At 39.2% G+C, this 18063-nt stretch overlaps 3 protein-coding genes, 1 non-coding gene and 2 pseudogenes across 6 annotated transcripts; 2 read left to right on the forward strand and 4 right to left on the reverse strand.

The window, feature by feature from the left end:
* Positions 1-223: 223 nt before the first annotated feature.
* Positions 224-1344, reverse strand: bath-12 (annotated as a pseudogene). Its single transcript has 5 exons — positions 1232-1344; positions 791-1181; positions 595-742; positions 399-550; positions 224-346 (listed from the first exon to the last, which is right to left on the reverse strand). Coding segments are annotated over exons 1-5 (927 nt in total).
* A 4744-nt stretch (positions 1345-6088) lies between these two features.
* Positions 6089-7307, reverse strand: bath-13 (BTB domain-containing protein). Its single transcript, NM_061886.2, has 5 exons — positions 7179-7307; positions 6744-7134; positions 6552-6699; positions 6357-6508; positions 6089-6313 (listed from the first exon to the last, which is right to left on the reverse strand). The coding sequence occupies exons 1-5, from the start codon at positions 7289-7291 to the stop codon at positions 6212-6214; spliced, it is 906 nt and encodes a 301-aa protein (NP_494287.1). The 5' UTR covers positions 7292-7307; the 3' UTR covers positions 6089-6211.
* A 567-nt stretch (positions 7308-7874) lies between these two features.
* bath-18 lies at positions 7875-9722 on the reverse strand (annotated as a pseudogene). The gene is made up of 4 exons: positions 9610-9722; positions 9179-9557; positions 8975-9122; positions 7875-7933 (listed from the first exon to the last, which is right to left on the reverse strand). Coding segments are annotated over exons 1-4 (699 nt in total).
* Positions 9723-10467: 745 nt separating this feature from the next.
* Positions 10468-14502, reverse strand: K02F6.7 (Tudor domain-containing protein). The gene is made up of 10 exons (NM_061888.6): positions 14411-14502; positions 14227-14364; positions 13181-13305; positions 12845-13128; positions 12675-12796; positions 11977-12120; positions 11757-11924; positions 11654-11707; positions 11349-11605; positions 10468-10761 (listed from the first exon to the last, which is right to left on the reverse strand). Exons 1-10 carry the CDS (start codon positions 14489-14491, stop codon positions 10596-10598), a joined length of 1539 nt encoding a protein of 512 aa, NP_494289.2. The 5' UTR covers positions 14492-14502; the 3' UTR covers positions 10468-10595.
* On the forward strand, positions 12217-12266 carry K02F6.10. Its single transcript, NR_050904.1, has one exon. It is a non-coding gene; the product is annotated as an Unclassified non-coding RNA K02F6.10 (non-coding RNA).
* Positions 14503-16042: 1540 nt separating the features above from the next.
* On the forward strand, positions 16043-16773 carry K02F6.6 (DUF4296 domain-containing protein). The gene is made up of 3 exons (NM_061889.3): positions 16043-16304; positions 16355-16469; positions 16515-16773. Exons 1-3 carry the CDS (start codon positions 16290-16292, stop codon positions 16721-16723), a joined length of 339 nt encoding a protein of 112 aa, NP_494290.2. The 5' UTR covers positions 16043-16289; the 3' UTR covers positions 16724-16773.
* Positions 16774-18063: the final 1290 nt, after the last annotated feature.

An 18063-nucleotide genomic window follows, 5' to 3' on the forward strand; every position in this document is an offset into this window, starting at 1 on the left:
AGTTAGGCCGGGGTCGATTTACGGCGCGTTGCGTGTTGAAGTCTTGGAAGTCTGTATCGATAGACCACCCGACGTCATTCTCTTTTGACTTTTTGCATGTCAAATATAATCTCATATAGTCGTATATATAGTATTTAATTAATAAATTTCAGTAAAACGGGTATTATGATAACAACAGAGAAAACAAAAAAGAAAGAAAAGTTAAAAGGTTCGATCTCGGTGATCAGTGAAGAGCTAATGATTTTCCGAAAAGAGCATAAACCACTGATGGATCCATATCGGCCAAATTTCCAGCCAAAGCCGCTTTGATCTCATCGACTGTGTTGATTTTCAGGAGACAAGATTTCTGTAAATAATTAATTTCCAGTAAGTTTTTCTGTTATGAATATTTTTTTTACCTTCAAATTCTCCAATTGGTATTGTTTTGCGATTTTGAGTTGATCCTTCATCGACTTTTCAGATTCTTCGATCAGAAACTCTTCGCATTTTCGGATTGGAAGAGCCATATCGTACATGTGGGCGAGGAGGAGCATTCCATCGATAGTATTATCTGAACAATAAACTGATTATTTGAAAATTTATAGATTTTTATACCGTCAATAGCGGGTTCACCATACAGAACCTCTAGAAGATTCTAAAAATCGGTGGAATCAATGCCTTGAAGTGTAACTTCTTCCTTGTCAGATTCTGCGAATTTTCCGAAAAAAAGTGATTCGAAGTATGTAGAGTGTGAGGCGAGGAACTGGAACAAGTCATGAAATTTATGTTTTAAAATTTAGAAAAATTGCACCTTTCTGAGCACGAAAAACTTTTTGTCTCCGACCGCGAGAACCACATCGGAAAATGCTTCATTCGATTTTTCAAAGCTTTTGAGCGCTTTCTTCGAGATTCCAGTCGTCTTGATGATCTTCACAGCGGCTTCAACAGTGACAACATCATCGATTAGGTAGTCGTTTATCAATTTGTCCCAACGAATAAAATTCCACTGTCCACGGCCAGTTTTGGGCTCATTTGTAAATTCAAACTCAAATTTCTCATCTCCCCCATACACTTTCCCTCTCGAAGTTTTCAGTTTGAATTCGAATTCAGTATCAATGATCCACGCGGTCTCTTTTACTTTCAATTTCTTACAAAAAAGGATAATTCCCAAGTGATCTTCCTTGCGAGCAATTGACAGCTTCCTGAATTTACTTTTTTTTTTTATTCTTCACTAACCACAAAAAAAAATAACCATGGAACATTGAAATATTCTTCTACGGGACTGTGAAGAAAATCTTCATCCTCCATCTTCGATACATCCGTGAAAATATGCGAAAGCACAAATTCCTTCGTTGGACGGACCATTCTTTGAAGATTCGCGCTGAAATTAGGAATATTTTTGAGTGACAATTAATTATTAAGGCAAGAATATTAATTAGAAATCAGAGAGAAACAAGGAAAATTTTTAGAAACCACAAAACTCGATTTGCGCGTCAAATGCGGTACATTGTGTGCACTTGCGTACTCACATTGCTTACTGTCGTTCACCTATTGAAGGTGACGATTTACGATACAGCTCCTAGGAGTGGAATAATCTCGATAGATTATTCCCCAGTGATGCGGATAGAATAAGACGAAGATTTAGCTTTCCGCAATAGTTATTTATTAGAATAATCGATCGGTGGTGGTGAATATTAAGGAAGATGAGTAATTAGTAGAATGAGTTGGTGAAAGGGTCATATGATCGGAGTATAAACCGAATACAACCACCTCCTAGGTGTGGTTGGTGGAAGAAGTGAATAATATTCAAATCGAAAGGTTAGGTGGTGGTTGCGAAATAGTAAAGGGGCGAGAAATTAGTATTTGGCGGGTAGGTCAAACGGGGGAGATCAATAATAATTATACGAGCGCTGCTCGTTACTGCCTCTGCGTCTCTCGTTGTTATCACCCTTCGCGGTGGCACCGCGACACTCCGCCTGAGAAAAGATCCGAATTCCGAAGGAATTTGGATGATCTCAACTGGACCCCACTCGCCAATGACGCGGCTTGTCCTCCGACACTGCTTGGCTCCGACGCTCCTTTGCTCCTCCGACACTGGTACTCCAACATCAGCGATCATAGCTTGTCCTTCTCTCGAACGTCTTTCGACGTGATCGATAACTTTTCAGCTTGTCCTTCTAATCCCGAAAGTCTTTCGACGTGGTCGATAACTTCTCCTGGTCGCTGCTCTTCCTCCTGAACTTCTCCTCCTTGCTGTTGACGAAGATCCAAAATCCAACGGACTCTGAATGTCCCGAAGCCAACTCCATCGTCCGACGTTGCTGCTTCTCTGATGTACGACGTCTTCCGATCTCCGCTGCTGGTGATCCTCAGAGCGCACCGTCCTGATCCATCCCTTCGTGCGTACAGCACGACACTCCGGGGGAAAAAAGGCTCGAAATTCAAAGGAATTTTGAGTGGACCAAATTGTACAGAACGTTGCAAATGTGCTCGGATCCACGACGACATCCGTATTTCTTGTCATCTTCGACTGTTCCTCTTCGTCTTCTGGAGTCATAACTTGTGCACGTTGAATCGGAAAATTTTTGTTCTTTTTACCGGAATTTGAACTTCTCGCAATGTGTAGACTTCTGCATTCGATGCCAATTCCAACGAAATTAACTCCATCTTCGGAATGGTAGATTCTGCTCCACTATTTGTCGGCTTTGTCCTCGCTTTTCGACATCACCAGTGGCATCCCGATAAAGCCACCCGGATATGAAAAATCCTCTTGATTCTTGTACAATTGAAGAATTTCTCCTTGTGACTCCGCCAACATCGTCACATTCATCATGTAGAGATTCGTCTTGATTTGCTCCTTGATTTGATGCGGAAAATGTCGATTCCACGAAACGACTTCTATCCATTGAAAGCTGCTGTCTGATTGACAAATCGTCCAGCACAATCACATCTTCAAGCCAAGGCGGGTGATAAATCCATCGATTTTTCGATATCATCCTTTGCCTGCCGAACATCCAACTTCCAACTACATCTTTGAATTCCACGAAACGACACGACGAAATACTTTCCATCCAGCAAAATTCCAAATTCGAAAGAATGATTCCTTTGTCGAGAAGGCGACTGTCCAGACGAAAACATCCTGATCATCTAGCTGAATGTCAGCACTTCCTTCTCATTTGGCGTCGACATCTGCGAAAATCTGTGCTCCACGACGACTTCGCTCCAAAAATCCGAGTTCCACCGTCAAAAAAAAATTAAGATTGTCCGGAAAATTTTGATTTGAGCAGTTATTGCTTCTTTTGATTTAATTAAATTGTTGAAATTCTTACAATTGAATTGTGAATTTTTACATTAGAATTAATTGGAATCAAATTAACTACTTGGAGGAAACATGTGATTTTACAACGAGAAGTTGGGGATTTTTTGGAAAACTGCTTAAAAATGGGAACTATTGATTAAATTGGAATTGTTATCTAGATAAAAAACTACTGTAGCCGACGAGAATGCTTAGAAAATTGTACTACTTGGAGCTACGAGTTAGGTTACTGTCACGAAAAACGGAAATTATAAGGCAGCCTAGAATTATGGTACTACGAATTATTGTTAACTTGAAAATTGATAACCATTTGAAATTTGCTTCTTTTGTGAAGACTTTTAATTTAAAATATGCGAATTTGCTTCTTTTGTTGAAGACTTGAATTGAATTTTGAATGGAAAATTAGAATGAAAATTGTATTGAAGAATGCTCGAACTACACAAATTATTGCATTCGGCATTATTGGAAACGAAAATTGAATTTTTTGTTGATACTTATAATGTATAAGCATCATTTGAAATATAGACAGTTTTTTCCGCAGCGTCGGCTGCCGATCTACTCGGAGTATCGCAACCGACCTTTGGAGTGTTTTTGCCTTTGGAAGCCTGCCGCCGCTACCGACCTAGCTAAGCACCTTCCCTCCGGCGGGTACGCCGCTGCCGCATGATGCTCTCCCTAGGAGAAGGCTGTCATCAGCAGTCAAACGTCTTCCCACGTTCCGCACGTGAGGCCATGCCCTATATTATACCACCTTAAAACTTAAATTGTTAAAACCTGAATTGAATTATTGATTTTTTATGACCCGCGTGATGCAGATACACTTTGGGGCCTAATCCGTCGTGTACCTGACCTGAAAACTATGGGGACCCTACACTACCTTAGGCGGGGAAGATAAGGAAAAAAAATTTTAATTAATTTTTGATTTTGAATTTAGAGTTTTAATTTTTGGGGGCTCCTATATTATCGGTTTCTGACCTCTTCCGCTCCTTTTTAATCAATGTCGACGCTTGATCAAATTGGTAACTGGAATCAGGTTTGTATCATGTTCTCTCCACAGGTGTTCATAAAGGAAACGCATGAAAAAAATTTTAAAAAAAAATTTTTGGCGAGACAAGAACACTGTGTAGAGAGAAAGCATGAAGCGAGATCGATAAGTAAGGCATATATGGAAAAGAGAGTTTAAGGAATTTTTATAAAAAAGATTAGAGGATCCCTTTTAAATTGAATTGACTAAACCCTAGTGGACGTTTGTTTCATAAATGAAACTATTTTTGACGTGGGGCTTGGCAGTCCTTGCTGCCACTTAAAAGCTCCTACCGTCACCCCCGGGCGTGAAATTTAACCCATTGCCACCCGACAACGCCACTTTCGGCTTTTGGGTGACTCTTCCGTCGGTATACACCCGACCTTTGCTGATTCAGCATTTCAAACTCAGCTACTCTTGCTGCTCATCTCCACGCAGACTGTAGTTTGTCGCACGTCCGTCCCGGAAGTTGACTCCGATCCCGGTGAGAACCTCCAGTTCTCACCGCTCCTCCTTTGTCAAATCGTTGCTTCCACGACGGCACAAACTCCAAGTTTGCTCTTGATCCTCAAAAACTGTAACCACGAAGTGTGTGGGAAACGTCCAGTTTCACTCGACCCATTCCTTGTCCAGTCGACCAACTCCACGAATCGATGCAAAAACTCTATAGTGTTGCTCGAAATCCTCGGAAACTTTGCGAGAACACCAGTGTCCTCTCGAAGAATCCATGAAAGCGGCAAAAATCCTTGTTTTGCCCGATTCCACTTGCTGATACGACCTTCCAATACAATTTGGACGAAGAAATTGTCGCATTTTCCATTGTCGGTTCCGTGAGAATTATCGATTTTTGTTTCCAAATTACTCGAAAAAATAACTTTTGGAATCGTGAAGTATCGATTTTTTGTGGCTCTCCTGCCACTAGAGCCATTTCGGATTTTTCGCATTATCGCTCACTCCACGGACACCAATGCTGACTCCAAGTCACGCTTGAAACCACAGAGAAACTGTGCAAACTTCCACATTTTGCTCGGAATTCCACGAAATTGGCGAAAAAATCCATCGATTTGTCCGAATCGGTGTCGCTGACACTTGAATTATCGATTTTTGTCGGCTCTCCTGCCACTCGAGCCAGTCCGGATCCTTCGAATCATCCGGTCGATGCACCATGTCGTTCACCTATTGAAGGTGACGATTTACGATACAGCTCCTCGGAGTGGAATAATCTCGATAGATTATTCCCCAGTGATGCGGATAGATTAAGACGAAGATTTAGCTTTCCGCAATAGTTATTTATTAGAATAATCGATCGGTGGTGGTGAATATTAAGGAAGATGAGTAATTAGTAGAATGAGTTGGTGAAAGGGTCATATGATCGGAGTATAAACCGAATACAACCACCTCCTAGGTGTGGTTGGTGGAAGAAGTGAATAATATTCAAATCGAAAGGTTAGGTGGTGGTTGCGAAATAGTAAAGGGGCGAGAAATTAGTATTTGGCGGGTAGGTCAAACGGGGGAGATCAATAATAATTATACGAGCGCTGCTCGTTGCTGCCTCTGCGTCTCTCGTTGTTATCACCCTTCGCGGTGGCACCGCGACACTTACCGTAGTTCGACGAAAAAATTCATGTTTTTTTTTCAATAATCGATTTTATCGCTTCGAAGAAAGCTTAAAAACAAAATCCAAGATAGGCCAAAATCGGACAATCTTAATTTTCGAACGTCAAGCATTCAAAAGATCCGAACTAATGTTTAAAAGAAAAGTAGTAATCGTTCAAAAACATAATTTTATCAAAAAATTTCAGTAAAACAGGTAACATGATAACAACAGAGAAAACATAACAGAAAAAAAGATAAAAGATTCGATCTCGGTGATCAGTGAAGAGCCAATGACTTTAAAAAAGAGCCGCCACGACTGTTGGATCCATGTCGGACAGCTTGCCAGCCACGGCCGCTTTGATCTCATCGACTGTGTTGATTTTCAGGAGACAAGCTTTCTGGAAATAATTAAGGATTCATCGTGAATCTTGGAATTTTTACCTTCAACTTCTCCAATTGGTATTGTTTTGCGATTTTGAGTTGATCCTTCATCGACTTTTCAGATTCATTGATTAGAAACTCTTCGCATTTTCGAAGCGGAACAGACATGTCGTACATATGAGCCAAGTGAAGAATTCCATCGATAGTTTCATCTGAAAAATGACTTTATTATTTGAAAATTCGTTGTTTTCTCACCATCAATCGCGGGTTCACCATACAGAACCTCTAGAAGATTCTGAAAATCGGTGGGATCAATGTCCTGAAGTGTGACTTCCTTCTGATCAGATTCTGCAAATTTTCCGAGAAGAAGAGATTTGAAGTATGAAGAATGGTAGGCGAGGAACTAAAATATAATATGGGATTGAGATTATATGTAGAAAACCTAACCTGTTTGAGCACGAAGAACTCTTTGTCTCCGACCGCGAGAACCACATCGGAAAATTCTTCATTCGATTTCTCAAAGCCTTTGAGCGCTTTCTTCGAGATTCCAGTCGTCTTGATGATCTTCACAGCGGCTTCAACAGTGATTACATCATCGATTAGATAGTCTTTTATCAATTTGTTCCAGGAAATGAACTCAGTCGTTCCATTACCATAACTATGCGCATTCGAAAATTGAAAATTGAAATTATCATCTTCTCTATAAGCTTTTCCACTCGAAGTTTTGAGTGTGAATTGGTGTTCAGTATCAATTGTCCACATGGTCTCTTTTCCTCTCGACTTGTGGCAGTGAAGAAATACTCCCAAGTGATCGCCCTCGCAAGAAATTGACATATTCCTGAATTATATATTTTTAATTTATCATTAACCAAAAATGCCTACCACGAAACATTGAAATGTTCTTCACCGGGACTAAAAACACTGATATCCTTCTCCATCTTCGATACATCCGTGAAAGTGTGCGAAAGCACGAATTCCTTCTTTGGGAGGACCATTCTGTGAAGTCTTTCTGTAAGAATACTCCAAATAAATGTGTGAGGGAAAGTATTGGTGAAAATTACAAGAATACATTTTTTTTTCTGCGCTACCAACTTTTTTCCAAAACAAAAAACATTAAAATTTCGTTGAAAAAGCAATATTATTATAATAAAAAGCAAAAATCCCGGAGAAATGAATTGCTCGTCAAATCAAATGCAATGTGTGCTTGCGTACTCACATTGCATACCGTAGTTCAACAAGAAATTTCTCGATTTAAATTAGTTTTTATTAAAATTTTAGAGAAGAAATCAGTTTTGGAATCTTATTTCGTACCCATCGCATCCAAAACAAGAAAAACATTGAATTTTCAGCTGAAAATCGAAATCTAAATGTCAATTATTGAAAAGCTTCGAACAAATCCTGAAAAATGTAATAAAAACGTCAAAGAATCGTTTAAAAACAGCATTTTATCAGAAATTTCAGTAAAAAGAGGAACGGGGGGGGGGGGGGGGGGAAACGTTAATTTAATCTAAAAATTATTGAAGAGCGACTGATTTTCTGAGAAGCGCCGCCACCACTTCCGGATCCATTTCAGAAAGATCACACGCCATTGCTACTTTGATATCGGTAATTGTGCTGATTTTCGAGAGACAGGCCTTCTGAAAATGAGAAAAATGAGAAAAAGCATTGAGTTATTCCAGGAGTGCTTCCTCGGCGTTTGCCGCCAGCTTCCTACCCAAGGCTTCGCAACTTCTTACCCAAGCCTTGCCCAAAAAATAAAAACATTTATAAGGAGTTGCCAAGACTTGGGTAAACCTTGGGCAAGAGTTGGGCGCCGCCTCAAAAATGAAAAAAGTCGGGGACTACCTCGTCGTCTCGAGGCGTCGCCCAAGCCTTACCCAAGTTTTGCCTATTTCTTACCCAATTTAAACCTGTGTGTTGAACTTTGATCGCATTTCCCGTTGTGCCGAAATCTTACCTGCTGAGCCATGATGGTCGCGCGAAAAGATGCACACTAGTAAAAATATATCGTACTCATATTCTGATAGATATTTTTGAGGAAGTATCAGACATATCGGATTGATACGGTATTCTCACATACCTTATTTCATTTGTTTTCAAGTGTGCTCCCTGATGATTCTAAGTTCAGAGTTTACAGAATTACTGTAATTCATGTTTGTTTCATGTCTTTCAATTTTATAAAAGTTTACATTTCAAAGGAACAGTTCAGTCTTAGAAAAATTCAAAATTTGATGCATTGGATTGACTGACTACTATTTGACTATTGGACTAGGAGAAGAATCATCCTGAAGATAACTTTACTTTTTATTTTTAGATGAGAGAAAAAGCAAACCTTGTTCGTACACTTTTTTTAAACAATGTTAGCCATCAAAGAAAAATATTTGGAATTTGCCTTTGAAGGGACAAGTTGTCCTGTGAATTCTTTCAATTACATCGAAATTCTTCTATTTTAAATACAAATTAGTCAAAAGACAAAATGTCGATTTACGCTAAACATTGCGCGTGCGGGATTTCGGAATCTTGTTCGTTCTTTACATCTGCAAACTTGGGTAAGAAGTTGACAAGACTTGGCTAAGACTTGGGCAAAACTCGGGCGAGGGAGTTTACACTAGAATTGTTGAAGTTGAAGTTTTTTTTTTCTGTACTGAAAGCTCAGATTTGCTGGTTTTCATACATACCATCAATTGCGGGTTCTCCATACAGAACCTCGAGAAGATTCTGAAAATCGGTAGAATCGATGCCGTGGAGTGTGACTTCTCCCTTATCAGCTTCTTCGAAATTTCCGAGAAGAAGAGTCTTGAAGTATGAAGAATGAGAGGCGAGGAACTGGAAAAAATCATGAAAATTATGTTTTAATGTTTTAAAATTCAGAAAAATCCAACCTTCTTGAGAACGAAGAACTTCTTATCTCCAACCGCGAGAATCACATCGGAAAATTCTTCATTTGATTTTTCAAAGCTTTTCAGCTGTTTCTTCAAGATTCCAGGCATTTTTGTAATCTTGGCATTAATTTCAATAATGATACTATCATCAACCAAATAATCCGTCATCAATGTGTCCCAAGCAATAAACTGATTTAGAATATGGGATTTTGGAGTCTCGAAATGGCACGAATTAAATCTTTGAATGCACTTTCCCGACGAAGTGGTGAGCTTGAAGTTACAATCCACACTGATTCCCAAGACTTTGTCCTTTTCCGCCGGATGTCCACAGCACAGATAAACACGCAAACGTGCTTCGCGATGACCAATCATTAATTGCCTAAAATAAAATACTTGTAATGTCGTCGATCAGAGCTCGGATATTAGCTTACCATGGAGCATTGAAATGTTCTTCATAGGGACTTGTCAAATATTATCCATCTTCCAACTTTGATACGTTCTTGAAAATGTGCGAGAGCTGAAATTCCTTCTTGGTGGCGACCATTGCGAAGAGTCTTGCTGAAATTTGAAATTTAAAATGTGCGCTGTTTATGAAATGAGAAAATATTGGAAAGCAGTCGGAAAATCATGAATTGAATGAAAAATCGTTCCGAAACTGGTAAAATAAAATGGTTTTAACGGAAAATCATGGGAAAAATCAATTAATCTCAAGTTGCGGACTTGCATTGCTTACCGTAGTTCGAAAAAAAAAAATCAATTTTGGATTAAATTTAACAAAATTTTCAACTAAAATCAACTCTGGAAGGTGATTTTTCTGAATTTCTCATTAGAAATATTCAAATTCCCATCTCATTTCAGTGAAAATCGGTATCGATAAATCGGCATCGAGAAAAAATCGATATTTCCCGATTTTTTTTTGAGAAAGGCAAAGAAATTTGAATTTTTCTTTGAAACGTTGCGATTTTTACCATAAAAATATGGTACCCGGTCTCGACGATTTTCTGAAATTTAAAAAAAAAAAAAAAAGTTCTCAACAACTTCTTGTGTTCATCCTCAATTCCTAAAAAAATAACGAAGTATAGCCTAAAAATTTTAACAAAAATTCAGCGAAAATTCAAATTTTTTTCAGGAGTGCACCAATGGCTCAGTGGGAATTTCCACGCTTGGCTCTACCAATCAGAAGACCGGGGTTCGAGCCCCGCGGTGGTAAGAACTTTTTCAAAAAGCTTCTAGGCTAATTCGCAAGTGCTGAATTCAAATTGTACACTTTTAAAAATTGAAACTAACTGCAAATCTTAAATAATTTCATAAAATAAAGGGAAATAATCCATAATCATACAATTAGTTTCACAATGAGAGAAAAAAAACACTTGTATAATTATACGACATTTAAATTACAACGAAAAACATTTAAAAATCAGTTCTGATCCTTTGTGGAATCCTGCTCACAAGCGAGATTATCGAGCGTCTCCTCAAGCTGGCTTATTTGAATCTCTATATCAGCATCTTTAGCAAAAGCATCAGAATATTCGATAGGAAGGTTGACGCCATCGGCGAATCCAGCAGGGTGCAGACGCGGATCTCTGAAAAAAATGATTTAGTAAAAAAATGTTGGCAACAAGGCCCTCGTCAGGCCACGTTTTGGCCCTTAGCCTACGCCTAGGCCTAAGCTTGAGCTTAAACCTAAGCTTGAGCTTAAGCCTAAGCTTGAGCTTAAACCTAAGCTGGAGCTTAAGCCTAAGCTTGAGCTTAAGCCTAAGCTTGAGCTTAAGCCTAAGCTTGAGCTTAAGCCTAAGCGTGAGCTTAAGCCTAAGCGTGAGCTTAAGCCTAAGCCTAAGGCCCTGAGCCTAAGTCCCTAAGCTTGAGGCGCTAAGCCAAATCCCTAAGCCTAAGCTTAAGGCCATAAGCCTAAAGTTCTAAGCCTAAGTCCCTAAGCTAGAGGCGCTAAGCCTAATCTCTAAGCCTAAGCCAAAGATCCTAACAATAAGCCTAAGGCTCTAAGCTTAAGGCGCTAATCCTAATCCCTAAGCCTAATCCCTAAGTTTAAGCCTGAGCCTAAGCCTACGCCTAAGCCTGAACCAAAGCCTCAGTCTAAGCCTAAGCCTAAACCAAAGCCCCATTCTAAGCCTAAACCTAAGCCTAAGCCTAATCCCAAGCCCGGCAAACTCACGCGACATGCATGTAGATCGTCTTGTCCAGTCTAGCCACATACAAGTGTGCAATGTGCTCGGTATACTTGACAACTCTCGCAGCGAGCAAATCCGCACGTCGATTTCTCGTCCTCCCCGAAGATGGCAGGAACCAGGAGACCTCCGCACACTTTGTTCCAGCCCAAGGCGTAAGCGATCCGGCGGTTGGGTTGAACTTCGAATCCCTCAACATTGCTCCGTGCTTCATGTGGACTCCGATCTCGTTGCTTAGAATTTTCTGGAAGAGGTTCTTGCCTACTGGCCTAATTTTCAAAAATACCCTTACCCTATCAAACATTGCTCTCTTTTCAGATTCGTTGAGACGGGGAACTCTGGCTTTCTGGAAAAGTAAAAAGCCTAAACTACCACAGTCTTGCTGAAGGCCTCACCTCTTTATCAGTCAGGCAATAGGTTCGGATATAGGCGTCCACGTTACTCTCGCCTTCAATTTTCTGCACGCCATCCGGTAGATCAATCGGAAAATGCAGTCTCTCCAGGTCGCGATACCCGAAAATTCTCGCATCATTCAAGTGGAATTGCACAGGCATCTTGTTATCCTGAAAATGAATTAAATATTTCTTAAAATATTCTGAAACTAAATAAACGCACCGACAACAGCGAGTCCCTGACAAGCTCCGTTCCACGTGAAATTTGAAAAAAGTAGGAATCCGTCAGGCCTGTTTTTCTAGTCTTGCACTTGACATGTGCCAGGTAGAAATGGTCCTCTTCCAGGTAGACAAGGACTTGAAGATCCTGAAAAACAGGAAAACAGTCTGAGTGTGGGGGACTGGGCAGAGCTCTGGCGAAAATTTGATCTTAGGCTTAGGCTTAGGCTCAGGCTTAGGCTCTGGCTAAGGCTTAGGGTTAAGCTTAGGCTTAGGCTTAGGCTTAGGCAAAGGCTTAGACTTAGGCTTATGCTTTGATTCAGACTGAAGCTTAGATTTAAGCTTAGGCTTAGGATTAGAATTAGGATTATGCTTAGGGTCAGGATTCAGGCTTATGGTTAGGGTTAGGCTTAGGCTAAGGTTGAGGCCTAGGCTTAGGCTTAGGCTGAGGAATAGTCTTAGTCTTAGGCTGAGGCCAAGGCTTAGGCCTAGGCTTAAACCTTACCTTACTGGACGGAGCTCTGGCAAGAATTTTATCTAAATACAAGTCTTACTTTTACTTAGACTTAGGCTTAGGCTTAGGCTTAGGCTTTGGCTTTGGCTTAAGCTTAGGCGTAGGCTTAGGCTTAGGTCTAGGCTCAGGCTGAGCCTTAGGCGTGCCTGAGATACATCTGCCCGACTCTGTTCAATAATCCTTCAAACCTGAAATCGATGAGGCGAAATCGTATTGTTCCGAAAAATGTGACGATCCACGATAACCCGCTGATCCCTATCATTCTCCAGTTTGATCAGAATTTTGTAAGTCATCCCAGCAGCTCTTTCGTCTGGAAAAAAGAAGTTATTTTCCGCGCCAAAAGACAAAGATCACCCACCATTTGTCTCCTTCAACTTGTCAGCCCAGCCGAGTTCATGACAGAATGGACTGAACATGTGCACACATCTCACGAACAATCCATTTCTGATAAAAATCAGTCCGTTGTGATTTTCAATGATCTCTACGATGGTGCATTTCCATGGTTCATCGTCGTGTTGATACTCCATGAAATCGCCTTTTTTGAGAAGCTCGAAGACTTTTTTGTTGAAAAATCCCGACAAATTTTGGAAAGCTTCGATGGAATAAAGGTTGTCGGTCTTTTTGCGAATCCATTTGAATTTTCTGAAAAAAATATGAAGGTTATTGGTTTTTATCAACAAACAAAAATCCTCACAATGGCTCCATTTTGAGCACTTCCGTGGACTTAATGACTTGATCATAGCTGATTTGAGTTTCTGGCTCTGGATCCGATTTGTTCGCTTTGACGATACGGACGCAAATGTTGTCTGGACCAGCGTTCTGTAAAATATCGTTTTATTCAGTCAAATTTAAGTGATGAAAACCGAAAATTCTGATTAAGACTCTACAAATGTTAGCAATATGACTCTAAAAATCAACTAAAACTGATCTAAACATATATTTTAAGCGGAATCCAGGATTTTTCGAAAATGCACAAGTGGCGCAGTGGGAATTTCCATGGTTGGCTCTACCAATCAAATGACCGGGGTTCGAGCCCCTACTGTGGCAAAATTTTTTTCAAAGTCCTTTATTATGAATCAGGTGCGTTCGACTCAAAATTCATAGTTTTACCGTACAACAAAATTTTATTTTTGCTTTAAAAAACTGAATTTGAGTTCAAAAAGCTAAAAATCCTGCCGCGTTCCCTCAATTCTCAAGAAATATTAGTAGTGCAACTCTAAAAATCAACTAAAACTTATCTAAACCTATATGTTAAGCTAAATCTGAAATTTTCAGAAAATGCGCAAGTGGCGCAGTGGGAATTGCCATGGCTGGCTCTAACAATCTGAACACCGGGGTTCGAGCCCCAATGTGGCAAAAATATTTTTTCGAGTTTGTCGTAGGGTATTTCAAATGCGCTTAACTCAAAATTTAGCTTTTAAACCCATGAAAAATAAAATTTTCGCTCAAAAATCTGAATTTTCTACTGACTTTCCTTAATTCTACACAAAATTTTAGTGGTATAAGTCTAAAATTTAACTAAACGCACTGGACTAACTCTATAAAACCTATTTTAAGCAAAATCTAGAATTTTTTTTAAAAATGCACAAGTGGCGCAGTGGGAATTTCCATGGTTGGATCTACCAATCAAATGACCGGGGTTCGAGCCCCAATGTGGCCTAATTTTTTTAAAAAGTTGTGTTAGGGTAATTCAGGTCTGTTGAATTCAAAAATTTTAGTCCCCAGACTTCCCCGACTAACCACAACTCTTGCCGGGTAGGTCCCATCATCTGTCCTAACGTAGATCACCAATCCTTGTGGCATTATCCACTCCTTGACAGTAAGCATCGACTGCTTGTAGGGACTTGTGAAGTGTTCGTACTTTTGTCCTGCTTGTGCCTGCCAAATTTTGATAATGAATCGGTAACAACTCGGAAATTCTCACCTCAACATACTCGCCCCATTTTTTATTTGCCTTTAACTGCTCAAGCTGCTGCTGTGAGAGGGGAACGCGAAGAGCAGCCATTGCTAGAAGTACTGAAAATCAGTAATTATTAGAAAAAAGAGAGAAAAATGCCGAAAAAACTAGCAAAACTGATCGAAAACTCCCAGTTGTATCGAAAACAAACAGAAAAATGCAAAAAATCGCGGCGAACTGATGTGGTAGATCAAAAATAATTTTTTGGTAAATTTGATCTACAAAATATATTTTTCTCGAAAAATGAAATTTTAAAAAAATTTCTGTGTCCAAGTGGTAGTTCATAAATGGTGTAACTTTCTGTCGGCAAACTCGGCTATTGGAAAATTGCCGATTTGCCGGAATTTTCATCATCGGCACATTATCCATTTGCCGGAAATTTTCATTTTCGGCAATTTGCCGATTTGCCGGAAGTTTTAAATTCCGGCACTTTGTCGGTTTGCCGAAAACTTTTGTTTTCGGAAATGTGCCGCTTTGCCGGAAATTTTCATTTTCAACGATTTGCCGATTTGCCGGAAATTTTAAACTCCGGCAATTTGCCGGTTTGCCGGAAATTTTCATTTTTGGTGATTTGCTGATTTTCCGGAAATTTTCATTTTTCGTGATTTGCCGATTGTCCGGAAATTTTCATTTTTGGTGATTTTCCGATTGTCCGGAAATTTTCATTTTCGACAATTTGCCGATTTGCCGGAAATTTTAAATTCCGGCACTTTGCCGGTTTGCCGAAAACTTTTATTTTCGGAAATGTGCCGCTTTGCCGGAAATTTTCATTTTCAACGATTTGCCGATTTGCCGGAAATTTTAAACTCCGGCAATTTGCCGGTTTGCCGGAAATTTTCATTTTTGGTGATTTGCTGATTTTCCGGAAATTTTCATTTTTCGTGATTTGCCGAGTGTCCGGAAATTTTCATTTTTGGTGATTTTCCGATTGTCCGGAAATTTTCATTTTCGACAATTTGCCGATTTGCCGGAAATTTTAAATTCCGGCACTTTGCCGGTTTGCCGAAAACTTTTATTTTCGGAAATGTGCCGATTTGCCGGAAATTTCATCATCGGCACATTATCGATTTGCCGGAAATTTTCATCATCGGCACATTGCCGATTTGCCGGAAATTTTCATTTTTGGTGATTTGCTGATTTGCCGGAAATTTTCATTTTCGGCGAATTGCCGATTTGCCGGAAATTTTCATCATCGGCACATTGCCGGTTTGCCGGAAATTTTCATTTTTGGTGATGTGCTGATTTGCCGGAAATTTTCATTTTCGGCGATTAGCCGATTTGCAGGAAATTTTAAATTGTAATTAAAAAAAAAATTTTTAACACTTAAATTGCGCCTTTTTCCCGTTTTCTTTAGATATGCTTTAGATATGAGGATGCGTAAAATTTTGACAACTAAATGTGAAATTCTGAATTTCCAAAAAAAAGATGTAGAAAACCATAAGTCGGCAATTGCCGATTTTCAGGCAAATTCGGCAAATCAGCATTTTTCGGGAACTTTTTAATTCCGGCAATTTGCCGCCCACACCTGGTGTAACTTCAACAGCACTCTAAAAAAAAAATTACTAAAAGTGCACTTTAAAATTTTATTTTATTTTTTTATTTCAGCTCCAAACCGACGCATCTAATTGCATTTTCATCGACCGCTCCCCAAAACATTTCGACTTAATCCTGAACTTCCTGAGAGACGGTGACGTGGATCTTCCTGAACAAGGAAAAGAGCTCAAGGAAGTAAGGAGAGAGGCTCAATTTTACCTGTTGGAGGGTTTAGTCGATTTGTGTGATAGGAAATTGATAGGAAACAGCAATTTGTTTGTTGAAAAGTGATACTGACAAGTTGGAGTTTCAAATGAAAAGCGACAGGGTACGGTGATAGTTGAGAAGTTTGAGAAGAATCTAATTTTCTGTTTTCAGCCCCGTCTTTTGATCGAATATGGAAAGATATTGGATTTGGTGGAATACCAAAGATTGGGTTTCAATGTGTCGGATATCATGGAAAGATATGGAAATCAATTGCACATTGCTTTTCGTTAGTTTTCATACCCTATAATAACGTTAATAACATACATTTTAGAAAAAAATAGCGACCCAGAAGAGTGTAAATCAACTCTTCAATTCAAAACTAACATAAGAGCCATCAGTCAGAGATATGACAGCTGGCAATATTCAAATGCGAATAAACAATTCACAAAATTCGTCGACGATTCCCTCGCTTTTATTGCTGATTATGCGGATAATGAGGATGATAGTGAGAATGATACTCAGAACGCGGACCATAATTGAAAAGTGAATTTTTTTGGGTTCAATCTTTATATTGCTTGAATAAAGTTATTCACTGTCTGTAGTTTGACGTTTATACCAGGGGTGTGCGGTAAATCTCAAAATTTGCCGAGCTCGGCAAATTCGCCAAATCTCTTTTTTCAATATTTGCCGAGCACGGCAAATTCGGCAAATTTGCCGTGCTTAACAAACTCGGAAAAATTTGATATTTTTTATGTTTTTTGGGGCACCAAAACTACTGAATTCTTAACACACATCTGGTTTCTGAATAAGTTCCGCGTAGTATGTCTGTTTAAGCATCAAAATAGCTCAATTTTGTGTCATTTTACTAAATTTTTGGCTAAAAAATCAATAGTTTTAGTCAAAATTGTACTGTCAAATTTTTGACGTGTGCGGCAAATTTCGAAATTTGCCGAGCTCGGCAAATTCGGCAAATCTACTTTTTTGAAATTTGCCGTGCTCGGCAAATTCGGCAAATTTGCCGAGCTCGGCAAACGGCAAATTCGGCAAATTCGGCAAATTTGCCGCACACCCCTGGTTTATACCATTTGGGGTGGCTTCTAACGCCCAGTAACTTTGGCTGTTTGGTGTGAGGTTCAGGGGTAGGGAGGCAAACGACTTTTTCAAATCGGCAAATCAGCAAACCGGTAATCGAACGGCAATTGAAAAATTATAAAATGTTCGATAATTTCACAATATCAATTTTAATCGGCAAAATTGTGTACATCCTATAAGTGTTCCTACATCTATTTTGAAATGTAAGCAAATTGTATGAAAATATCTAAAGAAAATGGGAAAAAGTTTCAAAACGACACATGTGTTTCCGTCTTTTAAAAAATATCGAAAAATCGAAAAATTTATTTTTTCGTTTTTTTGATTTTTCAAAAATTAGCTCCATATTTTGGCCATTATTCTTCTTTTAAAAAACGATTTGTATGTTTTTTCTTATAAATATAAGCTAAATTTGATAAAAAATCACATTTTATGGTTAATTTTCTGATCGATTTTTCGGTTTTTGGAAATAGGTGCTCCTGAGGACCTGGCTATCACCTCTTGTCTAGTTATCGATCAAATTTTACTCTCTAGGCACGCCATGCAACAGGGGTATGCGACACATCTCAAAATTTGTCGAGCTCGGCAAATTCGGCAAATCTACTCTTAAAAAATTTCCGTTCTCGGCAAACGGCTAGTTCAGTTCTAGCCAATAAAAGTTTTGAAGCAAATCGCGACTATACCTTTAAAAATCATAACCTTCTGAACTACATTGAAGAAGAATATGATGTCGTGGCCTAGTATAAATTTCATCTATTATAGTAGTTCGCAGAATTTCTGCTCCTGTGGTA

The sequence above is a fragment of the Caenorhabditis elegans genome, chromosome II (genome assembly GCF_000002985.6).
Source record: "Caenorhabditis elegans chromosome II".
In the NCBI taxonomy this organism is placed as follows: domain Eukaryota; kingdom Metazoa; phylum Nematoda; class Chromadorea; order Rhabditida; family Rhabditidae; genus Caenorhabditis; species Caenorhabditis elegans.

What these genes read in the sequence shown, in the direction of transcription:
- bath-13 (NM_061886.2), bottom strand. Translation starts at nt 7,291, where the DNA reads ATGGTCCTCCCAAAGAAGGAATTCGTGCTTTCGCACACTTTCACGGAT. An exon ending in TGGTGAACCCGCGATTGATG is followed by an intron (nt 6,509 to 6,551) that starts GTGAGAAAACAA and finishes GTCATTTTTCAG; the next exon opens with ATGAAACTATCGATGGAATT. An exon ending in ACCAATTGGAGAAGTTGAAG is followed by an intron (nt 6,314 to 6,356) that starts GTAAAAATTCCA and finishes AATTATTTCCAG; the next exon opens with AAAGCTTGTCTCCTGAAAAT.
- K02F6.7 (NM_061888.6), bottom strand. Translation starts at nt 14,491, where the DNA reads ATGGCTGCTCTTCGCGTTCCCCTCTCACAGCAGCAGCTTGAGCAGTTA. An exon ending in TCAGGGACTCGCTGTTGTCG is followed by an intron (nt 11,925 to 11,976) that starts GTGCGTTTATTT and finishes ATTCATTTTCAG; the next exon opens with GATAACAAGATGCCTGTGCA. An exon ending in AGAGAGCAATGTTTGATAGG is followed by an intron (nt 11,606 to 11,653) that starts GTAAGGGTATTT and finishes AACCTCTTCCAG; the next exon opens with AAAATTCTAAGCAACGAGAT.
- K02F6.6 (NM_061889.3), top strand. An exon ending in TCAATTGCACATTGCTTTTC is followed by an intron (nt 16,470 to 16,514) that starts GTTAGTTTTCAT and finishes CATACATTTTAG; the next exon opens with AAAAAAATAGCGACCCAGAA.